The sequence below is a fragment of the Balaenoptera physalus genome (genome assembly GCF_965194825.1).
Source record: "Balaenoptera physalus genome assembly, chromosome: 2".
Lineage (NCBI taxonomy): Eukaryota > Metazoa > Chordata > Mammalia > Artiodactyla > Balaenopteridae > Balaenoptera > Balaenoptera physalus.
This window is the reverse complement of record NC_138883.1, coordinates 73,443,939-73,470,477: the sequence shown is the minus strand read 5'-3', so window position 1 is coordinate 73,470,477 and position 26,539 is coordinate 73,443,939. Positions and strand designations below refer to the sequence as shown.

The window sequence follows — 26,539 nt, the reverse complement described above, 5'->3', positions numbered from 1 at the left end:
AAAACCAGACAAAAATGTCACAAAAAAAGAAAACTACAGACCAACATCACTGATGAACATAGATGCAAAAATCCTCAACAAAATACTAGCAAACAGAATCCAACAGCACGTTAAAAGGATCATACAGCATGATCAAGTGGGGTTTATCCCAGAAATGCAAGGATTCTTCAATATATGCAAATCAATCAAGGTGATACACCATATTAGCCAATTGAAGGATAAAAACCATATGATCATCTCAATAGGTGCAGAAAAAGCTTTCGACAAAATTCAACACATATTTATGATAAAAACTCTCCAGAAACTAGGCATAGAATGAACTTACCTCAACATAATAAAGGCCATATATGACAAACCCACAGCCAACCTCATTCTCAATGGTGAAAAACTGAAACCATTTCCTCTTAGATCAGGAACAAGACAAGGTTGCCCATTCTCACCTCTATTATTCAATATAGTTTTGGAAGTTTTAGCCACAGCAATCAGAGAAGAAAAAGAAATAAATGAATCCAAATCGGAAAAGAAGTAAAGATGTCACTGTTTGCAGATGACATGATGCTATACATAGAGAATCCTAAAGATGCTACCAGAAAACTACTAGAGCTAATGAATGAAGTTGGTAACGTAACAGGATACAAAATTAATGCACAGAAATCTCTTGCATTCCTATACACTAATGATGAAAAATCTGAAAGCGATATTAAGGAAACATTCCCATTTACCATTGCAACAAAAAGAATAAAATACCTAGGAATAAATCTACCTAGGTAGACAAAAGACCTGTATACAGAAAACTATATGACACTGATAAAAGAAATTAAAGATGATAGAAACAGATGGAGAGGTATACCATGTTCTTGGATTGGAAGAATCAACATTGTAAAAACGACTATACTACCCAGAAAAATCTACAGATTCAGAGCAATCCCTATCAAACTACCAATGGCAGTTTTCACAGAACTAGAACAAAAAATATCACAATTTGTATGGAAACACAGAAGACTCCAAATAGCCAAAGCAATCTTGAGAAAGAAAAACAGAGCTGGAGGACTCAGGCTCCCTGACTTCAGACTGTACTACAAAGCTACAGTAATCAAGACAGTATGGTAGTGGCACAAAAACAGAAATATAGATCAATGGAACAGGATAGAAAGCCCAGAGATAAATCCACACACATATGGTCACCTTATTTTTGATAAAGGAAGCAAGAACATACAATGGAGAAAGACAGCCTCTTCAGTAAGTGGTGTTGCAAAACTGAACAGCTACATGTAAAAGAATGAAATTAGAACACTCCCTAATACCATACACAAAATAAAGTCAAAATGGATTAGAGACCTAAATGTAAGACTGGACACTATAAAACTCTTGGAGGAAAACATAGGCAGAACACTCCATGACATAAATCACTGCAAGATCCTTTTTGACCCACCTCCTAGAGAAATGGAAATAAAAGCAAAAATAAACAAATGGGACCTAATGAAACTTAAAAGCTTTTGCATAGCAAAGGAAACCATAAACAAGGTGAAAAGACAACCCTCAGAATGGGAAAAAATATTTGCAAATGAAGCAACAGACAAAGGATTAATCTCCAAAATTTACAAGCAGCTCATGCAGCTCAATATCAATAAAACAAACACTCCAATCCAAAAATGGGCAGAAGACCTAAATAGACATTTCTCCAAAGAAGACATACAGATTGTCAACAAACACATGAAAGGATGCTCAACATCACTAATCATTAGAGAAATGCAAATCAAAACTACAATGAGCTATCACCTCACACCAGTCAGAATGGCCATCATCAAAAATCTACAAACAGTAAATGCTGGAGAGGGTGTGGAGAAAAGGGAACCCTCTTGCACTGTTCGTGGGAATGTAAATTGATACAGTCACTATGGAGAACAGTATGGAGGTTCCTTAAAAAACTAAAAGTAGAACTACCATACGACCCAGCATCCCACTCCTGGGCCTATACCCTGAGGAAACCGCAATTCAAAAATAGACATGTACCACAATATTTATTGCAGCACTATTTATAATAGCCAGGACATGGATGCAACCTCAGTGTCCATCGACAGATGAATGGATACAGAAGGTGTGACACATATCCACAGTGGAATATTACTCAGCCATAAAAATAAATGAAATTGAACTATTTGTAGTAAGGTGGATGGACCTACAGACAGTCTGTCATAAAGAGTGAAGTGAGTCAGAAAGAGAAAAACAAATACTGTATGCTAACACATATATATGGAGTCTTAAAAAAAAGAAACGTTGTGATGAACTTAGGGGCAGGACAGGAATAAAGACGCAGACGTAGAGAATGGACTAGAGGACACGGGGAGGGGGAAGGGTAAGCTGGGACGGAGTGAGAGAGTAGAATTGACGTATATACACTACGAAATGTAAAATAGCTAGCTAGTGGGAAGAAGCTGCATAGCACAGGGAGATCAGTTTGGTGCTTTGTGACCACCTAGAGGGGTGGGATAGGGAGGGTGGGAGGGAGACCCAAGAGGGAGGGGATATAGGGATGTATGTATACATATAGCTGATTCACTTTGTTGTACAGTGGAAGCTAACACAACATTGTAAAGCAATTATACTCCAATAAAGATGTTAAAAAAAAATAAATAAAATAAAATCGTTCTGAAAGAAGTGTAAAGGATGGATCCCAGACAGGTATAAAGATAAAAAAATAGAAAATAGTAGAATTAGAAGGTTAAACATATGTTGAATTAAAGTTCTAGAAGAATGAGAGACAATGAGAAGAGGCAATATATAATCAGATATTGGCCGAGATTTTTAAAATAACTGGAGAAAAACATCTAATTAGAGGTTAAAAAGATAAATCTGAAGCAAAATAATAAAAAGAAATCCATATCAAGAAATCATATTGCAGAAACATTAAGAGCATCTAGAGAAAGAAAGGCAGATTATGTTCAAGTGACTGGCAGATCAAGGCTGAGTTTTCAACAGCCACAGTGAGTGGATGCTACCCAGAAAGTGACATTTTCATAGTCATTTGGGAAGATTTAAAAACACATCTTATAAATTGATTAGTAATGATATAGAATTTAAAATCGCTGATGAAAAAAATGAACACATATAGAACATCTTAACCAACAAAGGCAGACTACACATTTTACAAGCAGAGATGGATGTTGACCATAGATTAGGCCATAGATTAGGTCTAAAAACGTTTAAAGGATTAAAATGATACATCATTTGTTATAGGCCACAATGAGTTTAAGCTAGAAATCCTTAAAAAGAGTATGAGAAGAAAATACTTATATTTTTAAAACTAGAGAAATAGACTGCTAAATACAACTGACAATTGAATGATGCAGGTTTCAACCGCTTGGCTCCACTTATACGCGAGGTTTTTTCTTTTTCTTTTTCTTTAAATTTAATTTTTATTTTATATTAGAGTATAGTTGATTTACAATGTTTTATTAGTTTCAGGTGTATAGCAAAGTGATTCAGTTATACATATACATATACCCATTCTTTATCAGATGCTTTCCCATATAGGTTATTATAGATTATTGAGTAGTGTTCCCTGTGCTTTACAGTAGGTCCTTGTTGATTATCTATCTTATGTATAATAGTGTGTATATGTTAATCACAAACTCCTAATTTATCCCTCCCCCCTCCTTTTCCTTTTGGTAACTGTAAGTTTGTTTTATATGCCTATGAGTGTTTTTCTGTTTTGTAAAGAAGTTCATTTGTATCATTTTTTTTTTAGGTTCCACATATAAGTGACATCATATGATATTTGTCTTTCTCTGTCTGACTTACTTCACTTAGTATGATAATCTCTAGGTCCATCCATGTTGCTGCGAATGGCATTATTTCATTCTATTTTATGGCTGACTAACACTCCATTGTATATATGTACCACATCTTCTTTATCCATTCCTTTGTTGATGGACATTTAGGTTGATTCCATGTCTTGGCTGTTGTAACTAGTGCTGCAATGAACATTGGGTTACATGTATCTTTTTGAATTGTGGTTTTCTCTGGATATACGCCCAGGGCTGGGATTGCTGGATCATATGGTCATTCTATTTTTAGTTCTTGAAGGAACCCCCATACTGTTCTCCCTAGTGGTTGTACCAATTTACATTCCCACCAACAGTGTAGGAGGGTTCCCTTTTCTCCACACCCTCTCCAGCATTTATTGTTTGTAGCCTTTTTGATGATGGCCATTCTGACCGGTGTGAGGTGATACCTCATTGTAGTTTTGATTTGCATTTCTCTAATAATTAGTGATGTTGCACATCTTTTCATGTGCTTTTTGGCCATCTGTATGTCTTCTTTGGCGAAATGTCTATTTAGGTCTTCTGCTCATTTTTTGATTTTTTTTTTTTTGATATTTAGCTGCATGAGCTGTTTGTATATTTTGGAGATTAATCCCTTGTTGGTTGCTTTGTTTGCAAGTATTTTCTCTCATTCCGTGGGTTGCATTTTGTTTATGGTTTCCTTTGCTGTCTAAAAGCTTTTAAGTTTAATTAGGTCCCATTTGTTTATTTTTGGTTTGATTTTCATTATTCTAGGAGGTGGATCAAAAAGATATTGCTGAAATTTATGTCAAAGTTTGTTCTTCCTATGTTTTCCTCTAAGTTTTATAGTATCCAGTCTTACATTTAGTTCTTTACTCCATATGAGTTTATTTTTGTGTATGGTGTTAGATAATGTTCCAGTTTCATTCTTTTACATGTAGCTGTCCAGTTTTTCCAGCACCTCTTCTTATTGAAGAGACTGTTCTTGTCTCCTTTGTCATAGGTTAATTGACCACAGGTGTGTAAGTTTATTTCTGGGCTGTCTATTTTGTTCCATTGATCTATATTTCTGTTTTTGTGCCAGTACCATACTGTCTTGATTACTGTAGCTTTGTAGTATAGTCGGAAGTCAGGGAGTCTGATTCCTCCAGCTCCCTTTTTCTTTCTCAGGATTTCTTTGGTTATTTGGGGTCTTTTGTGTTTCCATATAAATTTTAGTATTTTTTGTTCTAGTTCTGTGAAAAATGCCATTGGTTATTTGATAGGGATTGCATTGACTGTAGATTGGCTTGGGTAGTATAGTCATTTTGACAATATTGATTCTTCCAATCCAAGAACATGGTATATCTTTCCATCTGTTTGAGTAGTCTTTGATTTCTTTCATCGGTGTCTTATAGTTTTCCAAGTGCATGTCTTTTGCCTTCTTAGGTAGATTTATTCCTAGGTATTTTATTCTTTTGGATGTGATGGTAAATGGGATTGTTTCCTTGATTTCTCTTTCTGATCTTTCATTGTTAGTGTATAGAAATGCAGGAGTTTTCTGTGTATTAATTTTGTATCCTGAAACTTTACCAAATTCATTGATTAGCTCTAGTAGTTTTCTGATGGCATCTTTAGGATTGTCTATGTATAGGATCATGTCATCTGCAAACAGTGACAGTTTTACTTCTTCTTACCCAATTTGGATGTCTTTTATTTCTTTTTCTTCTCTGATTGCCATGGTTAAGAATTCCAAAACTATGTTGAATAATTGTGGCGAGAGTGGACATCCTTGTCCTGTTCTTAATCTTAGAGGAAATGCTTTCAGATTTTCCACCATTGAGAATGATGTTTGCTGTGGGTTTGTCATATATGGCCTTTATTATGTTGAGGTAGTTTCCCTCTATGCCCGCTTTCTGGAGAGTTTTTATCATAAATGGATGCTGAGTTTTGTCAAAAGCTTTTTCTGCATCTTTTGAGGTGATCATATGGTTTTTATTCTTCAATTTGTTGATGTGGTGTATCACACAGATTTATTTGCGGATATTGAAAAATCTTTGCATCCCTGACATAAATCCCACTTGATCATGGTATATGAGTCTCTTAAAGTATTGTTGGATTTGGTTTGCTAGCATCTTGTTGAGGATTTTTGCGTCTATGTTCATCAGTGATATTGATTTTCTTTTTTTGTAGTATCTTTGTCTGGTTTTGGTATCAAGGTGATGGTGGCCTCATAGAATGAGTTTGGGAGTATTTTTTCCTTTGCAATTTTTTCTGGAATACTTTCAAAAGGATAGGTGTTAACTCTTTTCTAAATGCTTGATAGAAGTCACCTGTGAAATCATATGGTCCTGGACTTTTGTTTGTTGGAAATTTTAAAATCATAGTTTCAATTTCAGTACTTGTGATTGGTCTATTCATATTTTCTATTTCTTCCTGGTTCAGTCTTGGAAGATTGTACCTTTCTAAGAATTTGTCCGTTTCTTCTAGGTTGTCCATTTTATTAGCATATAGTTGCTTGTAGTAGTTTCTTAAGATCCTTTGTGTTTCTGTGGTATCTGTTGTAACTTCTTTTTCATTTTTAATTTTATTGATTTGAGTTCTCTCCCTTTTTTTCTTGATGAGTCTGGCTAGAGTTTATCTTTTCAAAGAACCAGCTTTTAGTTTCATTGATCTTTTTGTTGTTTTCTGTGTCTCTATTTTATTTATTTCTGCTCTGATCTCTATGATTTCTTTCCTTCTGCCAGCTTTGGGTTTTTTTTGTTGTTGTTCTTCTTCTTTCTCTAATTGCTTTAGGTTGTTTATTTGAGATTTTTGTTTTTTCCTCAGGTAAGATTGTATTGCTATAAACTTCCCTCTTAGAACTGCTTTTGCTGCATCCCATAGGTTTTGGATCATTGTGTTTTAGTTTTCATTTGTCTCTAGGTATTTTTTGAGTTCCTCTTTGATTTTGTCAGTGATCCATTGGTTGTTTAATAACATATTGTTTAGCCTCCAAGTGTTTGTGGTTTTTTACAGTTTTTTTCTTATAGTTGATTTATGATCTCATAGTGCTGTGGTCAGAGAAGAAGATTGATATGATTTCAGTTTTCTTAAAGTTACCAAGGCTTGCTTTGTGACCCAGCATGTGATCTCTCCTGGAGAATGTTCCATGTGCCCTTGAGAAGAATGTGTATTCTGATGCTTTTGGATGGAATGTTCTATAAATATCAATTAAATCCATCTGGTCTAATGTGTCATTTAAGGTCCATATTTCCTTATTGATTTTCTGTCTGGTTGATCTGTCCATTGATGTAAGTGGGGTGTTAAAGTCCCCCACTATTATTGTGTTACTGTTGATGTCTCCATTTATGGCTGTTAGCATTTGTCTTGTATATTGAGCTGCTCCTATGTTGGGTGCATATATATTTACAATTATTTTATCTTCTTCTTGGATTGATCCCTGGATCTTTATGTAGTGTCCTGCTTTGTCTCTTATAACAGTCTTTATTTTAAAGTCTATTTTATCTGATATGAGTATTGCTACTCCATCTTTCTTTTGATTTCCATCTGTGTGGAATACCTTTTTCCATCCCCTCACTTTCAGTCTGTATGTGTTCCTAGATCTGAGGTGGGTCTCTTGTAGACAACATATATACGGATCTTGTTTTTGTATCCATTCAGCCAGTCTATATCTTTTGGTTGGAGCATTTAATCCATTTACATTTAAAGTAGGTATTGATACATATGTTCTTATTGCTATCTTGTTAATTGTTTTGGATTTGTTTTGGTAGGCCTTTTTTCTTCCCTTCCTCTTTTGTTCTCTTCTCTTGTGTTTTGATGACTATGTTTAGTGTTGTGTTTGGATTACTTTTCCTTTTCTGTGTGTGTATCTATTGTAGATTTTTGGTTTGTTGTTCCAGTGAGGTTTTGATACAGCCAGCCATGTATATATGTATATATATATATACTGGTTTCTTAATTTCAAATGCATTTCCAATATACTGCATTTGTACTCTCGTCTTCTCATGATTGTTGGTTTTGATATCATAATTGTGTGTGGATAATTTCCTACCTTTGCTGTATGTTTGCCTTTACTGGTGAGCTTTCCCATTTGTAATTTTCTTGTTTCTAGTTGTGGCCTTTTCTTTTCCATCTAGAGAAGTTCCTTTAGCATTTGTTGGAAAGCTGTTTTTGGTGGTGCTGAATTCTCTTAGTTTTTGCTTGTCTGTAAAGTTTTGATTTCTCCATTAAATCTGAATGAGAGCGTTGCTGGCTAGAGTATTCTTGGTTGTAGGTTTTTCCCTTTCATCAGTTTAAATATGTCATGCCACTCCCTTCTGGTCTGCAGAATTTCTGCAGAAAAATCAAAAGATAACCTTATGGGGATTCCCTTGTATGTTATTTGCTGCTTTTCCCTTGTTGCTTTTAATATTTTCTCTTTGTATTTAATTTTTGTTAATTTGATTAATATGTGTTTTTGTGTATTCCGCCTTAGGCTTATCTTGTATGGGACTGTCTGTGCTTCCTGAGCTTGAGTATTTCCTTTCCCATGTTAGGGAAGTTTTTGGCTATTATCTCTTTAAATATTTTCTTAGTTCCTTTCTCTCTCTTCTTCTGGGACCCGTATAATGTGAATGTTGGTTTCTTAGACTGTCTTCATCTCTTTTCATTCTTCTTTCTTTATTCTGTTCTGCAACAGTGATTTCCACCAGTCTGTCTTCCAACTCACTTATTCATTCTTCTGCCTTATTTATTCTGTTATTGATTCCTTCTAGTGTATTTTTTATTTCAGTTACTGTATTGTAGTTTTCAGTTATTGTATTGTATTGTATTGTTCATCTCTGTTCTTTAAAGCTTCTAGACCTTTACTAAACATTTCTTGTATCCTCTCTGTCTGTGCCTCCATTCTTTTTCCTATATCTTGGATCATCTTTACTCTCATTACTCTGAAATTTTTTTAAGTTAGATAACCTATCTTCACTTCACTTGGTTGTTCTTCTTGGGTTTTATCTTGTTCCTTTGTCTGGATCGTATTTCTCCGCCATCTCTTTTTGTCTAACTTTCTGTGTTTGTGGTCTCTGTTCCTCAGGCTGCAGGATGGTAATTCCTTTTGGTTCTGGTGTCTGCTGCCTGGTGGGTGAGGTTGGTCTAGAGGATTGTGCAGGCTTTCTGGTAGGCAGGACTGTTGCCTGCCCACTGGAGGGTGGAGCTGGGTTTTTTCCCTCTGGTGGGCAAGGCCATGTCAAGGGGTGTGTTTATAGACAGATCTTGGCTCAGGACGACTTTAGGCAACCTGTCTGCTGATGGGTTGGACTGTGTTTCCACCCTTTGGTTGTTTGGCCTGAGGTGTCCCAGGACTGGATTCTGCAGGCTGTTGGGTAGGGCCAGGTCTCTGTGCCAAAATGGCAACCTCTGGGAGATCTCACACTGATGAGTCCCTTGGGTATCTGTCACCAGTGTCCTTGCCCCCACAGTGAGCCACAGTTGATCCCTGCCTCCCCAGGAGACCTTCCGGGACCCACAGGTAGGTCTGACCCAGGCTCTTATGGAGTCACTGTTTTGTCCTGGGTCCTAGTACATGTGCAACCTTGCATGCGTACTCCAAGAGTGAAGTCTCTGTTTCCCCTAGTCCTGTGGAATTCCTTCATTCAAGCCCCCCATCCTTCAAAGTCTATTGCTCTCGGGGCTCCTTCTCCTGATGGCAGACCCCCAGGCTGGGGATCCTTATATGGGGCTCAGAAGTCTCACTCCTGTGGGAGAATCTCTGAAATATAATTATTTTCCAGTTTGTGGGTTGCCCACGTGGTGGGTATGGGATTTGATTATATTGTGTAAGTGCCCCTCCTGCCATCTCATTGCAGCTTCTTATTTGTCTTTCTGTGTTGAATATTTTTTTTGGTAGGTTCGAGTCTTTTTTGTCAATCATTGTTCAGCAGTTAGTTGTGATTTTGGTGTTTTCTTTAGAGGAGGTAAGATCAAGTCCTTTTACTCCACCGTCTTGTCTCTTGTCCTACACGAGTTTTTTTCAATAGTAAATACTACCATACTACACTATCCATGGTTGATTGTATAAGTGAATGCAAAACCGCAAAACGGAGGGCTGACTATAAGTTTTACTTGAATTTTCCACTGGGTGGAGGGTTGATCCCCTTAACGCCTATACTGCTCAATGGTCAAGTGTCAATAATGAGTCAAAATATAAAACATAATGGGAAAAAAACGAGTTCAAAATGATTAATAATGTTAAAAATAATTTGTAGTAAAATTTGTTGAGTATGTATGAATAAAAATAAAATGACCATTTAACACTATACCTCAAATTAATTAATTTAAAGAAAAAACTTTTAGAAGATAGGAGAATTTCTTTATAAACTTGACATTGGGAAAAAATTTAAGATATAAAAAGTACTAAACTTCAGTAATTACAAAGTAAAAATGGATAAATTGATCTATTTAAAAAATTTGTTGGGGGCTTCCCTGGTGGCGCAGTGGTTGAGAATCTGCCTGCCAATGCAGGGGATGCGGGTTCGAGCCCTGGTCTGGGAAGTTCCCACATGCCGCGGAGCGGCTGGGCCCATGAGCCACAATTACTGAGCTTGCGCATCTGGAGCCTGTGCTCCGCAACAAGAGAGGCCGCGATAGTGAGAGGCCCGCGCACTGCGATGAAGAGTGGCCCCTGCTTGCCACAACTAGAGAAAGCCCTCGCACAGAAACGAAGATCCAACACAGCCATAAATAAATAAATAAGTAAATAAAAATTAAAAAAAAAAAAAGAAAGAAAAAATTTGTTGGGTAAATATGAATAGAGGTGAAATTCTGATTATCAAAGATACTATTAAGATAGTGAAAAGGAAAGCCACAGGGTGGGAGAAAATATTTGCAATAACTGAGAAAGGGTTTCTATCTAGGAGATATGTGTGTATATGTATAAATCATATCTATGTTATCTTATATGTCATTGGGAAGGCAATAATTTTGAAAATATACATTAAATTGACAAATCCCTAAAAATATAAGTTAATGAAATGTACCCAAGAAGTTTGAATTTTCCTATAAACAAATAAATTGATTCAGTTTTCAAAAACATTCCATCAAGGAGAGCCCCACGCTCATAAAGCTTCACTGAACATCTCTACAAAATAGTCAAAGAACACTATATAATGTCTTCTGGAGAGTAGACACTACTGATCTCCTATATGGGACTAGCAAAACCTCGATGCCAAACCCAGTGAAGACAGTATGGGAAAGGAATATTTCAGGCTAATATCACTTGAATATTGAGGTTAAGTCAAATCATTCAATAAGGAAAAATATTATCTCAGGACTAATTTGGGTTTAGGAGTAGGTGGCATTTCATTCAAAACCCAATTGCTATAACACAATACATTGATTGATAAAATGATTATTCAATTAAAGCAAAACAGAATAAGCAATTTCTGAAGTTCACCCTCATTAATTAAAATTCTAGCAAACTAGAAATAAAAAAAGAATGTCTTTAATTTGATTAAATGTCTCCATAAAAATCCCCAAGCAATCATTATATGCTGAAACACACAATGTTTTTGTTTGAGAGCAAAAAAATACAAGGACACGTGGATAGCCATAATCACCATTTGTCTTCAGTATTATACTATAGATTTTACCCAGTGCAGTTAAGCAGGAAATAGAAGTGAAAGGCATAAGGTCAGGAAAAGAGGAAATAAAACTTTGAATATTTGAGATATTATAGTGTACCCAGAGAATGCTCAAGAACCTGCAGATCAATTATTACAATTAATTAGACAGTTTGACAAATTTGCTGGGCACAAAATCAACTTAAACTTTAATCATATTTTGATATATACTGTAATATTGTTGGAAAATGAAATTTGAAAATGTTAATGTTTAAATCATGAAAATTATCAAATAACTAAATATAAATCTAAAAAAAGATGTGCAAGACCTCTTTGGTGATAATGATAGAATTATATTAAGAAGACCTAAGCTTAGAGATATTCTATGTTCATGTTTGGAAGAGAAAATATTTTTAAAATGTCAGTTCTCCAAAAAGTGATCTATAGATTCATTGCACCCAAGATGTATTTCATAGAACTTAATTGATTCTAAATAGATGTGGAAAAATCAATGGCCCACATTAGCCAGGACAATCTTGAAGAATGAGAATAAGATGGGAGGACTTGCTTTAGCAAATGAAGTCATAGTAATGACAATAGTGTGGTATTGATGAGGGCATAGAGACATAGACTAAGGGACAAGAAATAGAGATCCCACACAGATATGGACACTGATACACACATATTGAACACTTGGTTTATGATGGAGGTTTTATGGCAGAGACTGGGGGAAAGACTATTTTCTTTTTTTCTCATCAATAAGTGGTGCTAGGACAATAAATGTCTCTATGGTGTCCTATAAGAACACAAATTTATACATGGAAAAAAAACCTGACCCTTATTTCACACCATGCCCAATAATCCATTTTAGGTGGATTATAGATCCAAGTGTGAATAAGTATTTGAAAATATAATGCAACAATATCTTCATGATAGGTAAATATTTAAAATACGTTACATAAAAGTATTAATCATCAATAAAAGTATTGATGGCTTTGACATTAAAATAGAGAGAAACAAAAGCCAGAGGTCAGGGATTAGAGAGAACATTTGGGTGGAGAGGGGATATATGACAGTAGAGAGAGGTATATATGCTTTTATTTTCTGTTTTAATGAAAGAAAGTGTGATATTTGAACAAATAAGACTGTGATACATTTCACAATATCCATAGCTACTTACATCTACTTCGGACTGTTTTATTACATTTCCATAAGTTACAATTTTTTTCTTCTCTGGGATGTTGGGACATTAGATAGGGTGTTTCCCATATCTTCCCTGGGCTCCAAACACCACCAACAATCCAAATATTCTGGGCAGGCAGTTGCCAGATGGTGCTGGATCACTTCCCCTTCCCTCTTTTGCTGCTTCTTTGGTCAAAATCAACATGGTTGGTCTTGGCTTTGTAGGAGACCAGTGTACTCTTGAGGCATTCTGGACATCATCAGGGCTGTTTTAACATCACTCTTAGAAGGACATTTTGGAAGCTCCTTGGGGAACTTCTACTGATGAGCTTGTGTTGCCACCACCATTGTCTTTTCACTGCATGTGTAAAGAAAGACAAATGAAATGGAAACACAACACTCCAAAATCTATGAGATGCAGCAAAAGCAGTTCTAAGAGGGAATTTAATGCAATACAAGCATTCCTCAAGAAACAAGAAACATCTCAAATAAGCAAGGTAACCTATCATCTAAAGGCATTCAAAAAAAAAAAAAAAAGCCCAAAGTCAGCAGAAGGAAGGCAATAATAAAGATCAGAGAGGAAATAAATAAAATGGAGACAACAAATAATGGGAAAAAAATCAATGAAACCAAGAGCTGATTTTTTGAAGGGATAAACAAAATTAATAAACCTTTAGCCATGTTCACCAAGAAGAAAAGAGAGAGGCCCCAAGTAAACAAAATAAGAAATGAGGGCTTCCCTGGTGACGCAGTGGTTGAGAATCTGCCTGCCAATGCAGGTGACACGGGTTCGAGCCCTGGTCTGGGAAGATCCCACATGCCACGGAGCAACTGGGCCCGTGAGCCACAACTACTGAGCCTGCGTGTCTGGAGCCTGTGCTCCGCAACAAGAGAGGCCGCGATAGTGAGAGGCCTGCGCACCGCGATGAAGAGTGGCCCCCGCTTGCCACAACTAGAGAAAGCCCTCGTACAGAAACGAAGACCCAACACAGCCAAAAATAAATAAATTAATTAATTTAAAAAAAAAGAAATGAAAGAGGAGAAATAACAACTGACATCACAGAGATACAAAAAATCATAAGAGAATACTACAAACATATATGTGCCAACACACTGGTCAACCTAGAAGAAATGGACAAATTTCTAGAAAGTCACAACCTGCCAAGACAGAGTCAAGAAGAAACAGATAATTTGAACAGACTGATCACTAGTAGTGAAATTGAATGTCTAATTAACAAAACTCCCAGCAAACAAAAGTCCAGGACCAGATGACTTCACAGGGGAATTCTACCAAACATATAAGTAAGAGCTTATACCTATCCATCTCAAACTATTCCAAAAAATTAAAGAGGAAGATACACTCCCAAATTCATTGTATGATGGCACCATTACCCTGATACCAAAACCATACAAAGGCACTACAAAAAAAATTATAGGCCAATATCTTTGAAGAATATAGATGTAAAAATCCTCAACAAAATATTAGCAAACCAAATCCAACAATATATAAGAAGGATCATACAATGTGATCAAGTTGGATTTATTCCAGGACACAAGGATCATTCAACATTCACAAACCAATCCATGTGATACACCACATTAAAAAAGCACAGATAAAAATCAAATGATCATTTCAATAGACACAAAAAAAGCACTTGACAAAATTCAACATCCACTCATGATAAAAACTCCTAGCAAAGTGGGTATACAGGGAACACATCTCAACATAATAAAGGCCATTTATGACAAACTCACAGTCAAGGATGCCCATATATGGGGATATATGTATACTTATAGCTGATTCACTTTGTTGTACAGCAGAAACTAACACAACATTGTAAAACAATTATACTCCAATAAAGGTATTAAAAACATAAAATTGTATCAGAAAGAATAAAATTAAGGAATAAACTTAACCAAGGAGGTAAAAGACCTATAGAAAACTATAAAATACTGATGAGGAAATTGGAGATGATACAAAGAAATGGAAAGATATCTGGCACTCTTAGACTGGAAGAATTAATATTGTTAAAATGACCTTACTACCCAAAGCAATCTACAGGTTAATGCAATCCCTATCAAAATACCCATGACAGGGGCTTCGCTGGTGGCGCAGTGGTTGAGAATCTGCCTGCCAATGCAGGGGACATGGGTTCGAGCCCTGGTCTGGGAAGATCCCACATGCCGCGGAGCAACTAGGCCTGTGAGCCACAACTACTGAGCCTGCGCATCTGGAGCCTGTGCTCTGCAACAAAAAGAGGCCATGATAGTGAGAGGCCCGCGCACTGCGATGAAGAGTGGCCCCCACTTGCCACAACTAGAGGAGGCCCTCGCACAGGAACAAAGACCCAACACAGCCAAAAATTAATATAAAAATAAATAAATTAATAAGAAATTGACATTACAAAAAAATACCCATGACGTTTTTCAAATAACTAGAAAAAACCGTCCTAAAATTCATATGGAACAACAAGAGACCCCAAATTGCCAAAGCAATCTTGAGAAAAGAGAACAAAGCTGGAGTTATCACTCTCTCTGACTTCAGGCTGTACTACAAAGCTACAGTAATCCAAACAGCATGGTACTGGCATACAAACAGGCACATAGAACAGTGGAATAGAATATACAACCCACACACCTACAGTCCATTTAACCTAGGAAATAAACTCATGCACCTATGGTCCATTAATCTACAACAAAAGAGACAAGAGTCTACAATGGAGAAAGACAATCTCTTCAACGAGTGGTGCTGGGAAAACTGGACAGCTACATGTAAAACAACTAGATTAGACACTTCCTCACACCATAAACAAAAATAAACTCAAAATGGTTTAAAGACCTAAATGTAAGACCTGAAACCATAAAACTCCTAGAAGAGAACATAGCCAGAACACTGCCTATTGTAAAAATATTTTTTTGGATTTATCTCCTAAGGCAAAGGAAATAGAAGCAAAAATAAACAAATGGTACCTAATTAAATGTAAAAGCTTTTGCACAGCAAAGGAAACAAAAGAAACCAAAGAAAAGGCAACCTATGGAATGGAAGAAAATATTTGCAAATGATATGACTGACATGGGGTTAATATCTAAAATATATAAGCAGCTCATACAACTCAATATCAAAAAGCAAACAACCCAATCAATAAATGGGCAGAAGACCTGAATAGACATTTTTTTCCAAAGAAGACACACAAATGGCTAACTGGCACGTGAAAAGATGCTCAACATGCAAATCAAAACAACAATGAGATATCACCTCATACCTGTTGGAATGGCTATCAACAAAAAGAACACAAATAACAAATGTTGGAAAGGATGTGGAGAAAAGGGAACCCTCCTACACTGCTGGTGGGAATGTAAGCTTGTGCAGCCACTATGGAAAACAGTATGGAGGTTCCTCAAAAAGCTAAAAATAAAACTTCCATATGATCCAGTGATTCCATTCCTGGGTATATATCCAGAAAAATAAACAAAAACACTAATTGAAAAAATACATGCACCCCAGTGTTCATAATAGCACTATTTACAAGTGCCAAGATACAGAAGCAACCCAAATGCCAATTAAACAAATGGATAAAGAAGATATGGTATACATATACAGTGGAATATTACTTGGCCATTAAAAAGAATGAAATTCTGCCATTTGCAGCAGTGTGGATGGACCTAGAGAATATTATGATTAGTGAAATAAGTTAGAAGATAAATACTATATGATATTTATATGTGGAATCTAAAAAATAGTACAAATGTATGTATATGGAAAGTGGAAACACACTCACAGATATAGAAAACAAACTAGTGGTTACCAAAGGAGAGAGGGAAGCTGGGAGTGGCATTTAGGGGTATGTGATTTAGAGGTACAAACTATTGTGTATAAAATAGATAAGCAACAAGGATACACTGTACAGCACAGGGAATTATAGCCGTTATCTTGTAATAACTTTTTTTTTTTAAGATAGTAGTCATCTTTTCTTTTTAAAATTTATTTATTTATTTATTTATTTATGGCTGTGTTGGGTCTTCGTTTCTGTGCGAGGGCTTTCTCTAGTTGCGACAAGCAGGGGCCACTCTTCATCGCGGTCCAAGGGCCTCTCACTATCGCGGCCTCTCTTGTTGTGGAGCATAGGCTCCAGACGCGCAAGCTCAGTAGTTGTGGCTCACGAGCGCAGTTGCTCCGCGGCATGTGGGATCTTCCCAGACCAGGGCTCGAACCTGTGTCCCCTGCATTGGCAGGCGGATTCTCAACCACTGCACCACCAGGGAAGCCCTTGTAATAACTTTTAATGGAGTATAATCTGTAAAATACTGAATCACTATGCTGTATACCTAAAACAAATATAATAATGTAAATCAACTATACTTCAATAAAAAGACATAAATAAAAAAACCTAAAAGCAAAAACAAATAAATGGAAATTTATCTAATTAAATCTGATTTTTCTATAAAAAAATAAGCAGAAAAAAAATTTAGGGCCCATGATCCTTTTAAACAGCACACAGTATTAAGCGCCGTGGTAGAGAAGATCTGGCAGCTTAGCAAAACCAGTTTTCTTTTCTTCCAGGGGACATAGGTGAACTGCACTGCCCAGTCTACCTTGAGGGTAGGTGTGACTCTGTCACTGTCGCAGGAAATGGGATGTGAATGAAATGCTGTGAGCCCCTTCCAGAGCTGGGCTGTAAACTCCCATGCCTGACCATCTAGTTTCTTCCCGTTCCAGGATTTGACACAGATGAACACAGGGAACTTGGAAGCATCTTTAGGGAACTGAGACTGTGTCTCATAATCTTAGGCTGACCATGTAATTTATTACCCAACTGGGACACTTGAGAGTGGAAGCGGGCACTGCTCAGCAGGAATACTCACTTTGGACTGTGCCTGAGCAAGAAATAGACTGTGCCTGAGCAAGAAATATACTTTTCTTGTGCTAGCCACGAAATGCTAAAGTTTATCTGTTAGAATTGTCAGGGTTATCTTAACTAACAAGTGCCAACTTACTTAAGCCAGCCTTTTTCTAACATGGAATGTTTTTAAAAATAGAATTGTTTTACTAATGATAAATTTTAAATAGTGAATAAATTAAAAACAGAAAGAAGAGAAATGTCAACCCTAATCTCACCATCCAACTGACCACTGTTAACGGATGTATTTCCATCCAGATTTTTTACATGTGTATTTTTTATAGATGTGATTACAGTACATTCAGTTTTGGATCCTATAGTTCATTCAACAAACATTTTCCTCATTTTATTAAAAAATCTATTAGTGAAGATCATTTTAGAATCTCTTCATATTTAATAAACAGGCACTTAAGTTATCTAAATCATACATAAATGTTGTAGAAAAATTAGATAAGTGGATGTGCAGGAAGAAAGGCCTAAAAGGAAAATGTATGTATAAACAAAAATTGACTGCAGTATATGCTGCTCTTAACCTGCTTTTGACTTAAATCTAATGAACATTCTTTCATGTGGCAATTGTAATTCTACATCATGACTTTAAAGTTTCCATAGTGTTCAAAGCTATGAAACTTCTAAAAAGCAAAACCCCAGTTAGTGTTGGATTAATTAGTATTTCTAAGATTTGACTTGTGTAACTTTTTTAGGCATTACCTTCTCCACTTTTCTCCGTGTGGTTGATAGTTACATCAGACACCTTTTTTCCTTTCTTTTTTTCTTAAAGATATTTGTGTACAAGGTGTGATAGTGCATTTTCTCGATGTCCATTCTGCATATCATTATCATTTTTGTCAATCCTTCTCAATTATATAAGCGAAAATTATTAATATTTTAATTTGCATTGATTAATTAGTGAGCTTTCACTTTTTCCCAAGTGTTTATTCAGTTTATTTATGATTTGCCTATTAATGTTCTTAGCCTAGTTTACTTTCTTTTGTTTTCTCAGCTTAGTTTTTGTTCTTCTGTTTTCTTAGCCTAGTTTTCTAGCGCGGTGGATAATGTAGATGGTAATGGCTACATAATATATAATGTGAATGTGCCATATTTTACCATCTCCCTATTTTGGACATTAATACTGATTCTAATTTGAGATCTATGATTAAATAATGGTGTGATGAACATCGATATGAATAACCCCCCTAAACACACACTATGTCAAGTGTTTCTATCAGGTGTAAGGGGGAAGAGTGACCCATCAGGCACTGTCCCTCAAGGCCACACACCCTTGCCTGTGGTGGTGGATCTGCTGCTGGCTCCGGCTTACACCTTGGGGTTCCATGGAGCTCTTCATGGCTGACTTTCTGGGCTCTCTACATTCCTTTTGTATGACAGCTTCTCCTAAGAGTGTCGTCATTTACTGCTGTGACCTGAAGTTGTCCCTTGGCTCATGCACATCTTACTGTTCGCTTGCTCACCTCCATGCATGTATTCAGCTCTTTTGTCACCTGTGCTCTGCCGGCTCCAGGGAAGACTTGGCAGATGGATGTAGGGACTGTCTTGTGTAAAAAATAAGTTTTTATTTGCTTTTCACCTTAGTTTTCAATGTGCTGAATTTTGCTTTTCATAGTCATGCGATTTGTTTTTCTTTTTAGTGAAATTCCTTCCATTTACGATGTTGATCTCACTTTATTCAGTGTTTGTCCAGTTATTGTGAATTTGTTGTGTTCTGTCACCTCCAATGCACTGGTGGTGCTGTTTGAAGGATACAGGACATCTGGGTCACAGTGAACTGTGTTACCCTTTAAATGTGGCTTTTCATGGATTTGTGGACTGAGGTTCATGCCTCCACATGTAATATAACTAAAGATCAGGCTGTTCTGGTTGCCTCTTTCCTTCTTCCCTCCCTCTCCTCCGGACATGGACTCCACAGAGCACAGATTGGAAACCCCAGGACCTGTGGGTCACCAAGCCTCTTCCAATTTCACATTGCCCTTCTGGAATCAAACAAGATCATGCATGTGAAACTCTAATGTGCAATCCAGCTAAAATACAGAGAATTTAATTATTTTCAAGACAAGATTTCTTCCAGATTACAAATACAGGTCCATCTGTGTCAAACTGAACTTCCTAGTGGAAGGAGAGGAACCAGTGGAATTTAGAGGAAATTTCTCATCACTGTAAGTTTCCCAATGGCAGATACAGAGCCTGTTATGTGCTGGTACAGAGAGAGGTCAACATTTGATCTACTGATGGATGGCAAAGTGGTACTTTCCCACCCAGCAGCCCCGGGTCCCTCTGGCTCACAAGGCTGCCATAACCTGGTTGTCAGCAGGGAGAGTCAGGGGTCCAAGGCCAGGCCAGGCGGAAAAGGGCTTAGGCTGCTGAGTGACTACACAGGCCTTGGAGGTGGCTGAGCCCCTGGAGGATGCTGGGTTGGATCCAGGGCCTGAGATGGCCCCACCCAGGTGGGAGATGGGTACTGGCTCCTCTGATAAGCAGCAGGTACTGGCTGGCAAGTCAGGTTTGGAGGGGACAGGCAAAGGAGGAGAATTCACATGGGGCCCTGGGAGCTCTGTTAGGGAGATGAGAGGGAGGCTGGCTCAAAACAGCGTGAGCTGGAATGGAAAGGAGCTGGTGGCCAGGGCACTCAGATAGAAAACAGGGGCTGGTGTGGGACGGTAGACAGGGAGCAAGGTTGACTGAGTCCCATGTTGGGCCCAGGGCAGAGTAGGGAGATGGGACCCCAGTGAGGCTGAGGGTCATCATGGGAACATCTCAGCCTCCTAAGCTCTAGACGGTCCTGGTTACGGGAGAAGCCTGCCCTCACTGGAGAGAGAGGCCCTGGAAACAGGAAACTGAGTGTCCATGGCATGACCCCCTGACATTCTAGGTCCCTGGAGTTATTTTCCCTCCTCTGACCTGTTCTTTGTTCTGCCAAATTGAAGAGGGGTTGGTGACAGTGGTTGGCTTAGAGAAGGTAAGAAATTTCTAAGGCCCAGAGAGGACCATTTTGGGGGAGAGAAGATTGTCCTTTTTAATGGACCTCACTTTAGACTCAGACCTGGCAGAAGGCTAAGCACTAAAGAAGCATGATTGAGAAATCAATGAGACTCTATACAGACAGCATGGGATTTAGGGAGGAGTGAGGGCTGGGGAGAAAGGGGGAAGCAAAACCCAGAACTGACAGCAGAGGGCATCCTGGAGCAGTGTGGTTGCATATTGAGGTGGTTCAATGAATAAATAGGAATTCAGTCGTAATCACTCTAGAGATCCATTTATTGTGGCCCCGTGATCCCACTGCTAAGCCTTATGGAATTCTTGCCGCTGCCACAGAATGATGGTCAGCAGAGAAAAAGGTCAGTCTCAAGCTGCTGTTAGAGGCGCTTCATTGCTCTCTTTATCCAGGACAGGAAGTGTGAGACCTTGGTGAAGACTCCTGGAGATTTCCCGTTCAATTTTCCATAGGAGAAAATACCCTGGACCACTTTTTTGCACACAAGGGGCCCGCCGGAGTCACCCTGTGGGTAGAGAAAGGAAGGGCTGAGTGGGCCTCCTCACGGTTCTGTCTTACCTGCCACCCCAGACTGGGTGGTCTCTGTCAGGGGCTGTGAGGAAGATCTGGGCCAGAGGAGGCCTGGTCACCTCCCTCGCTCCTGGGGTCCAGCCTGGCTCTGACTGTTCTTTGCAGCTCGACTCAGGTCTACCTTTCTGTCAGTCCTCATGGAAACTCTGGTGATAACGCAGCTACGGGATGACTGATCCTTCCTCACCCCCAACCCTGATCCACTCAGGGAAGAGAATTAAATTTTGGATTAGTGGACCTGGCTGCCCAAGCTCTCAAGCTGAGGATGAGGATGTGGCCTGTCCCCTTCCCAGACCTCCCCAAGATCCTCTCCCCGGGGCCCGTGTGCTTAGATGCGAGGAACCTGACCTTGAAGGCAGCCTTCACCTTCCTCGGGTCCCCCACGCAAATCTGGGTGGCCTGGCTGTAATAGCCGGGGAAGAGGGATTTGCACACGGGATCCTCCTGCACCGTCAGCTCTGCCTCCTGCAGGGTGGTGGTTGGAGTGCCCACAGCCACCTGCCCCCAGCCGGCCACACTGCACGCCTTTCCTGGCTTCACCCGGGCCTTGCCCCTGGGCAGGCTGAGGGGTCTCACGGCTGCAGTCCTCTTGGCCTTTCTCTCCAGCTGATGGGAAGAGGCAAGAGTCCAGCTCAGCCAATGGTCTCTGGGCTTGGGTGCCACGATGAGGCCGCACTGACCACCCCCCTCACCTGAGCCACTGGGACTGGTCAGGCAGCCAGATGGGAGGGAGGGAAGGGACAGGCGGTAGTGGAGGGGAAACGATCTGTGCCCAGGAGGGCAGGAGGAGTGGGAGGTTTCCTTGCCTGCAGTAACATGATGTCATTGGAGTAGTTCTTAGGATTGTAGTCTGGGTGGGGGATGGCTCGTCTCACTGGGATGACCTGCTGGGTCCTCTCCTGTTTCTTGATGTTGTGGGCCCCCAGGGTGACGTTGATTAAACTGCACAGAGAGCAGAGCAGGAGCTGGGGGGACTCTGTGCCCTGTGCTTCTCAATGACCTGAGGGCAGGGATCCTGGGAGCTTTCTCAGGCAATATGGTGAAATTACTCTGAGTTTGGATTTTCACTCTCTGTGCCCCCTTCCATCCTCCACTGATGCTTTATTTGACCCGTGTGGGCCCTCGCTTCTCAACCTTGCCTCTTGCTCTCACCTCTGACCCTCTGACCTCAAAACTTACCTGCCCCATTTCTCAGCTTTTCGTCACCCTAGTGCGGCTCTTAAGATGGCTTGTTTGATGAGGTCTTGTGGTCCTGACTTACCACGATCTCGGGGTGAGGGAGGGGTTCCCCTGGGCTCAGCCCCTGTGGAGAGGACGGGGTCCCTGTCGGGGTCTCAGGAGGGGTAGGCTGGCCGCTGTCCCTCACCTTCCTCTGCAGTGAGCAGCCGTCAGAACAAAGTCCTTTTGCACGAGGACACCGCTGCACCTCTTCCAACTCTCCTTATCCAGAGACTGAACAAACACCATGTAGGGGCGGGAGTGGGGCTTGGCCTCGTGGCCCCCGATGATCTCCTCTGAAAGAAAAGGCTGGAAGATGGGGTGATGGGAGAGGTGTGGTCAGGATGGAGGTTCAGGGAGGTGGCAGTCGAGGTGGGTTGACAGCGCCTTGCAGATACCGGGGGAGAGTCCCCCAGGTTCTCACTGCAGTAGGATAACCTTTTCTGAACCTCAAGCCTCAGAATTTCCCTCTGAGAAAGGGGTCAGTGCTTGTTCTCCAGGTCCTGCATCAGACACATGTGTGGAGGAGGGCGGGTCTGCCTTCCGGATGGTGGAGGCCCAGAGAATCGTGGACGGGACTCCCTGATGAGCCCTCACTCCCGCTGAGTCTCCGGGACCCCTCTAAGCCTCTGCTAACATCTTGATTTGTGCCATTTTCTAATAATTACCTATGAGCTTACGGAATTGGATTTTCTAAAATCCTCATGTCCTTGGGCCTAACACAACCTAGGATCTCAGTAGATGTTTTTTGGCTGCAAGAGTGAATAGCCTCCAATTAGCTTTAGGCTGAGGTTTGGTGGGGATAGTGCTGGTGGGATTCAAGGCCATAGGGATGGGGGGAGAGCACTGCCAAAGGCAGTGGGACAGCCAAGGACCTGGGAGGTGGGGGAGATGGGGCAGAAAATGAGCTGCTTGGGTCCTGGGGCAGAGTCAAGTCACCCGGAGAGCTTTGGGTGCTGTCATCTAGCCACTTCTGATCAATCACCCCCTGGGTTCCTCTCCTGGGCAGGAGTGAGGGGTGGAGGGCACTGAGAAATTTCATTGGTTCTTAAGCTGGGTCCACTGACAATTCCTATACTATAGTGGGTTCACTTGAGCTGCCTATTCCTGGGTTGAAGTGAGGGATTTTAATTACCTGTGTTTTGTAGCTTCACATCCTCTGCCAAATACACAACCCACTTTCCCTGCTGGTGAGAGAGAGGCTAAGACCCACGAGAGCTTTTAGGCTAAGACCTACCCTTCCTTTCTGCCATCCATCCTCGCTGAGTGTCTATGCAGCATCGAAATTGTTAGTCTGGGTTTGGGACGGGAGCTGGGGTTGAGAAAGTTGAGCTGGGCAGAAGGGTCAGGACTACAGTAGGTTTAGTGAGATGGGCTCTGGCCTCAAGAATGGGGATTGTCACTCACCAGTCCCAGCCCGGGGGGCAGAAGAAAGGCCATTAGGAGCAGGAGAGGCTGCATCTTCCCCGAAGTTCTGCCTAGGTTGGAGCTGCTGGTGTTTCTTTCTTCCAGACACAAAACACAGTGGAAGGAAGAAGGGCAGGCTCAATGCACACACAGACCTCCCAGACCTGTGCTCCCCCCGAGCCGGGTGTCAGCATGCAACGTGGTCGTCCACGTTCTCTGCCGTGGGTTAAGTGAGAACGATACTGTCACCACACTTGTACTCCCACCGCTGAGTCACAAAGCAAGAAGAAAGAACAAGAAAGTGAAGGCTGTGGTTCAGCCAGCACAGGGGCTGGGTCCCAGAAGCCCCTCAGTGACTGAATCAAGAATATCTTCATTTTTCGACTCTTGGTTCTTTTTCGATTCTGGTGAAATCCTGAATAATTACACAATAGGCTAGGTCCTATTGTGTAATATGAGAGACACAGCTCCTGCCCTTGAGAGGCTGGCTGTCAGCTGGAGTAGACCTAGAATCTGTGGGTAGAGAACAAGATGGCAAGGACTATGGTGAGGGGGGTCTGCTTGGTGCCATTGTGAGGTAGAGGCTGGACTTGCTTTAGGAGCAGATAGACCTAGACATACCCAAGTACCCTACGCAGCAACCCCATTTCTTATGTTGCCACCATCCCAGCCTCATATTTTTGAAGTGTTTAGAATCGCCTCTTTAAATGTAAACATTCTGCAACAAAGAGAGCTTTTTTTTTTTTTGGTGGTGGTTTTTTGTTTTTGTGGTTTGTTTTTTCAAATTAATTAATTAATTAATTATTTTTGGCTGCGTTGGGTCTTTGTTGTTGCACGCGGGCTTTCTCTAGTTGTGGCGAGCAGGGGCTACTCTTCGTTGGGGTGTGCGGGCTTCTCATTGCAGTGGCTTCCCTTGTTGCAGAGCACGGGCTCTAGGCATGCGGGCTTCAGTAGTTGCGGCACGTGGGCTCAGTAGTTGTGGCTCACAGGCTCTAGAGTGCAGGCTCAATAGTTGTGGTGCACAGGCTTAGTTGCTCTGTGGCATGTGGTATCCTCCCGGACCAGGGCTCGAACCCATGTCCCCTACATTGGCAGGTGGATTCTTAACCACTGTGCCACCGGGGAAGTCCAAGAGAGCTTTTCTTATCCCACAATCTTGAACAAAATTCCTGGACTTGGTATTCACTTGACCAAAACAAACCATCACTGGGTCCATTGGAAGTGAGTGACTGATTGGGTTGTGCTGAGGTATTTAGCACCCCTCGAGCTGAGATGGGGGCTGTCCCACTCAAATCAGGGTGCCTGTGAGTGGGGAGGGGCTTCCTCTATAGAAATGCTGCTTACTGGTGTGCACTGAAGGTGAAACAGATGCCGGTCATCCTAATAATTACTACCCACTAAGTATTCTCTGTCCAGAGAACCACGTCTCTGATGGCCCTGGGCATAGTAATCCTAAACATTTGCAGATGATCCACCACTCTCACCAGTATGAGGACAGAAGGAAGAGTGATGGCAGGGAAGGCATGAGGAGTTCTAAACAGCCCAAACCCAAGTCAGTTGAAGAAACAGCATTCTATGGACTTATAGAAAAAGAGGGGAAGGAAACATGCTTAAGCATGAACGATGATGATCTTGGGATGGTGGAATTCTTGGTAATTTTAATTTTCTTACTTATATGTTCTGTATTTAATTGTCTTTCTATGATGAATATGTTATGATGAATATATGTTACTTTTATACCCAAAACACATTTTGCCAGAGATGAAGCTCACTCACCATGCAAACATTCAGCAAACCAGTTCTTCTCTTCAGCCCAGCCATCTCGAAGCTGCATGTTTTAAAAATGAGGTTGCTTTTCTGAATATGTTCTTATATTAAAAATTCAGAGATTATTGAAAAATAGAAGAAAAAATTTACTCAATAAAATATGGGCTATAGACACCTTTGAAACATTAGGATACCCTTGAAACCAATAATTTTCATTACAGGGAGTTTCCTTTGGAAATAAATATATTTTAACACACATAGGTGAGAAGAGTGGGAGTTGAGGAGACGCTGGCTCAGACCAAGATGGAAGAGCGCCTTCAAGGCCACTTGGGGCCGAAGGAGGATGTGCCGTCAGGACACCAGAGGTTGCACAGGGTCCTGGGCTCAGGACTCCAGGACAGAGCTGGGACGGGCACTTGAGCTGAGCCTGGGAATACTGAAGGCCCCCCTGAAACTCTCTCAGCCTTCGGAGCTCTGGCTGCTCTGATGTGGAGAGGGAACTCTGCATGGGAGCACTACACATTTCTAAAGCCTCCCCACATTTCTGTTTCTGGGGTTGAGAAGTGCCCCCCTCAACCCCAGAGCTTCTCAGGTGGTCCTCCTTCCAAATCTGGATTCTCTTATGTTGCCACATTGGCACTGGGATAGGGTGGGGCAGGGGAGTGGGTGTGGATTAGGAGGAGGACATATGGATGCGATAAGAGGGTCCTCGAGAAGAGGGTCGTGTTCTCCTGAGGAGGTGTCTCCCTTTTCTGATGGAGCCCATGGTCAGCCTGGCAGGGGAGGCTGGCACTGGGGACGAGCGGCTGGAGGGAGCTGGCTGTCAGTGCAGCAGGAATTTTTATTCTAGAGTTGGAAGGGTGGGTGGTGTGTTGGAGGGGGAAGCCCGTAACAGATCAGAAATGTGAACGGATGGTTGCCAGACACAGTAGGTGCCTAATGAATGTGTTTGAATGAATAAAATAGGAATCAATGATTTCTGCTCAAGAGATGAAAGTTTATTAAGTTCCAGGCAGTCCCCCCTTTGCCCCCTTTTGGCCCAGTGCCATTCTGACCTTTACCCCAGAGAAGATGGAGGGATCCATCCCAGGGGCACCTCAATCTGCTCCCTGCAGTTTGTAGTAGCTC

General features: G+C 40.6%; 2 protein-coding genes across 2 annotated transcripts in view; both read right to left on the bottom strand.

Annotated features, from left to right (window-relative positions):
* The window catches only part of LOC309654699 (uncharacterized protein), a 55,107-nt gene that overhangs the window by 8,107 nt on the left and 20,461 nt on the right, over positions 1 to 26,539 (bottom strand).
* On the bottom strand, positions 20,695 to 26,480 carry LOC309655135 (granzyme H-like). The gene is made up of 5 exons (XM_082450022.1): positions 23,645 to 26,480; positions 22,386 to 22,546; positions 21,826 to 21,961; positions 21,368 to 21,625; positions 20,695 to 20,954 (listed from the first exon to the last, which is right to left on the bottom strand). The coding sequence occupies exons 1-5, from the start codon at positions 23,696 to 23,698 to the stop codon at positions 20,811 to 20,813; spliced, it is 753 nt and encodes a 250-aa protein (XP_082306148.1). The 5' UTR covers positions 23,699 to 26,480; the 3' UTR covers positions 20,695 to 20,810.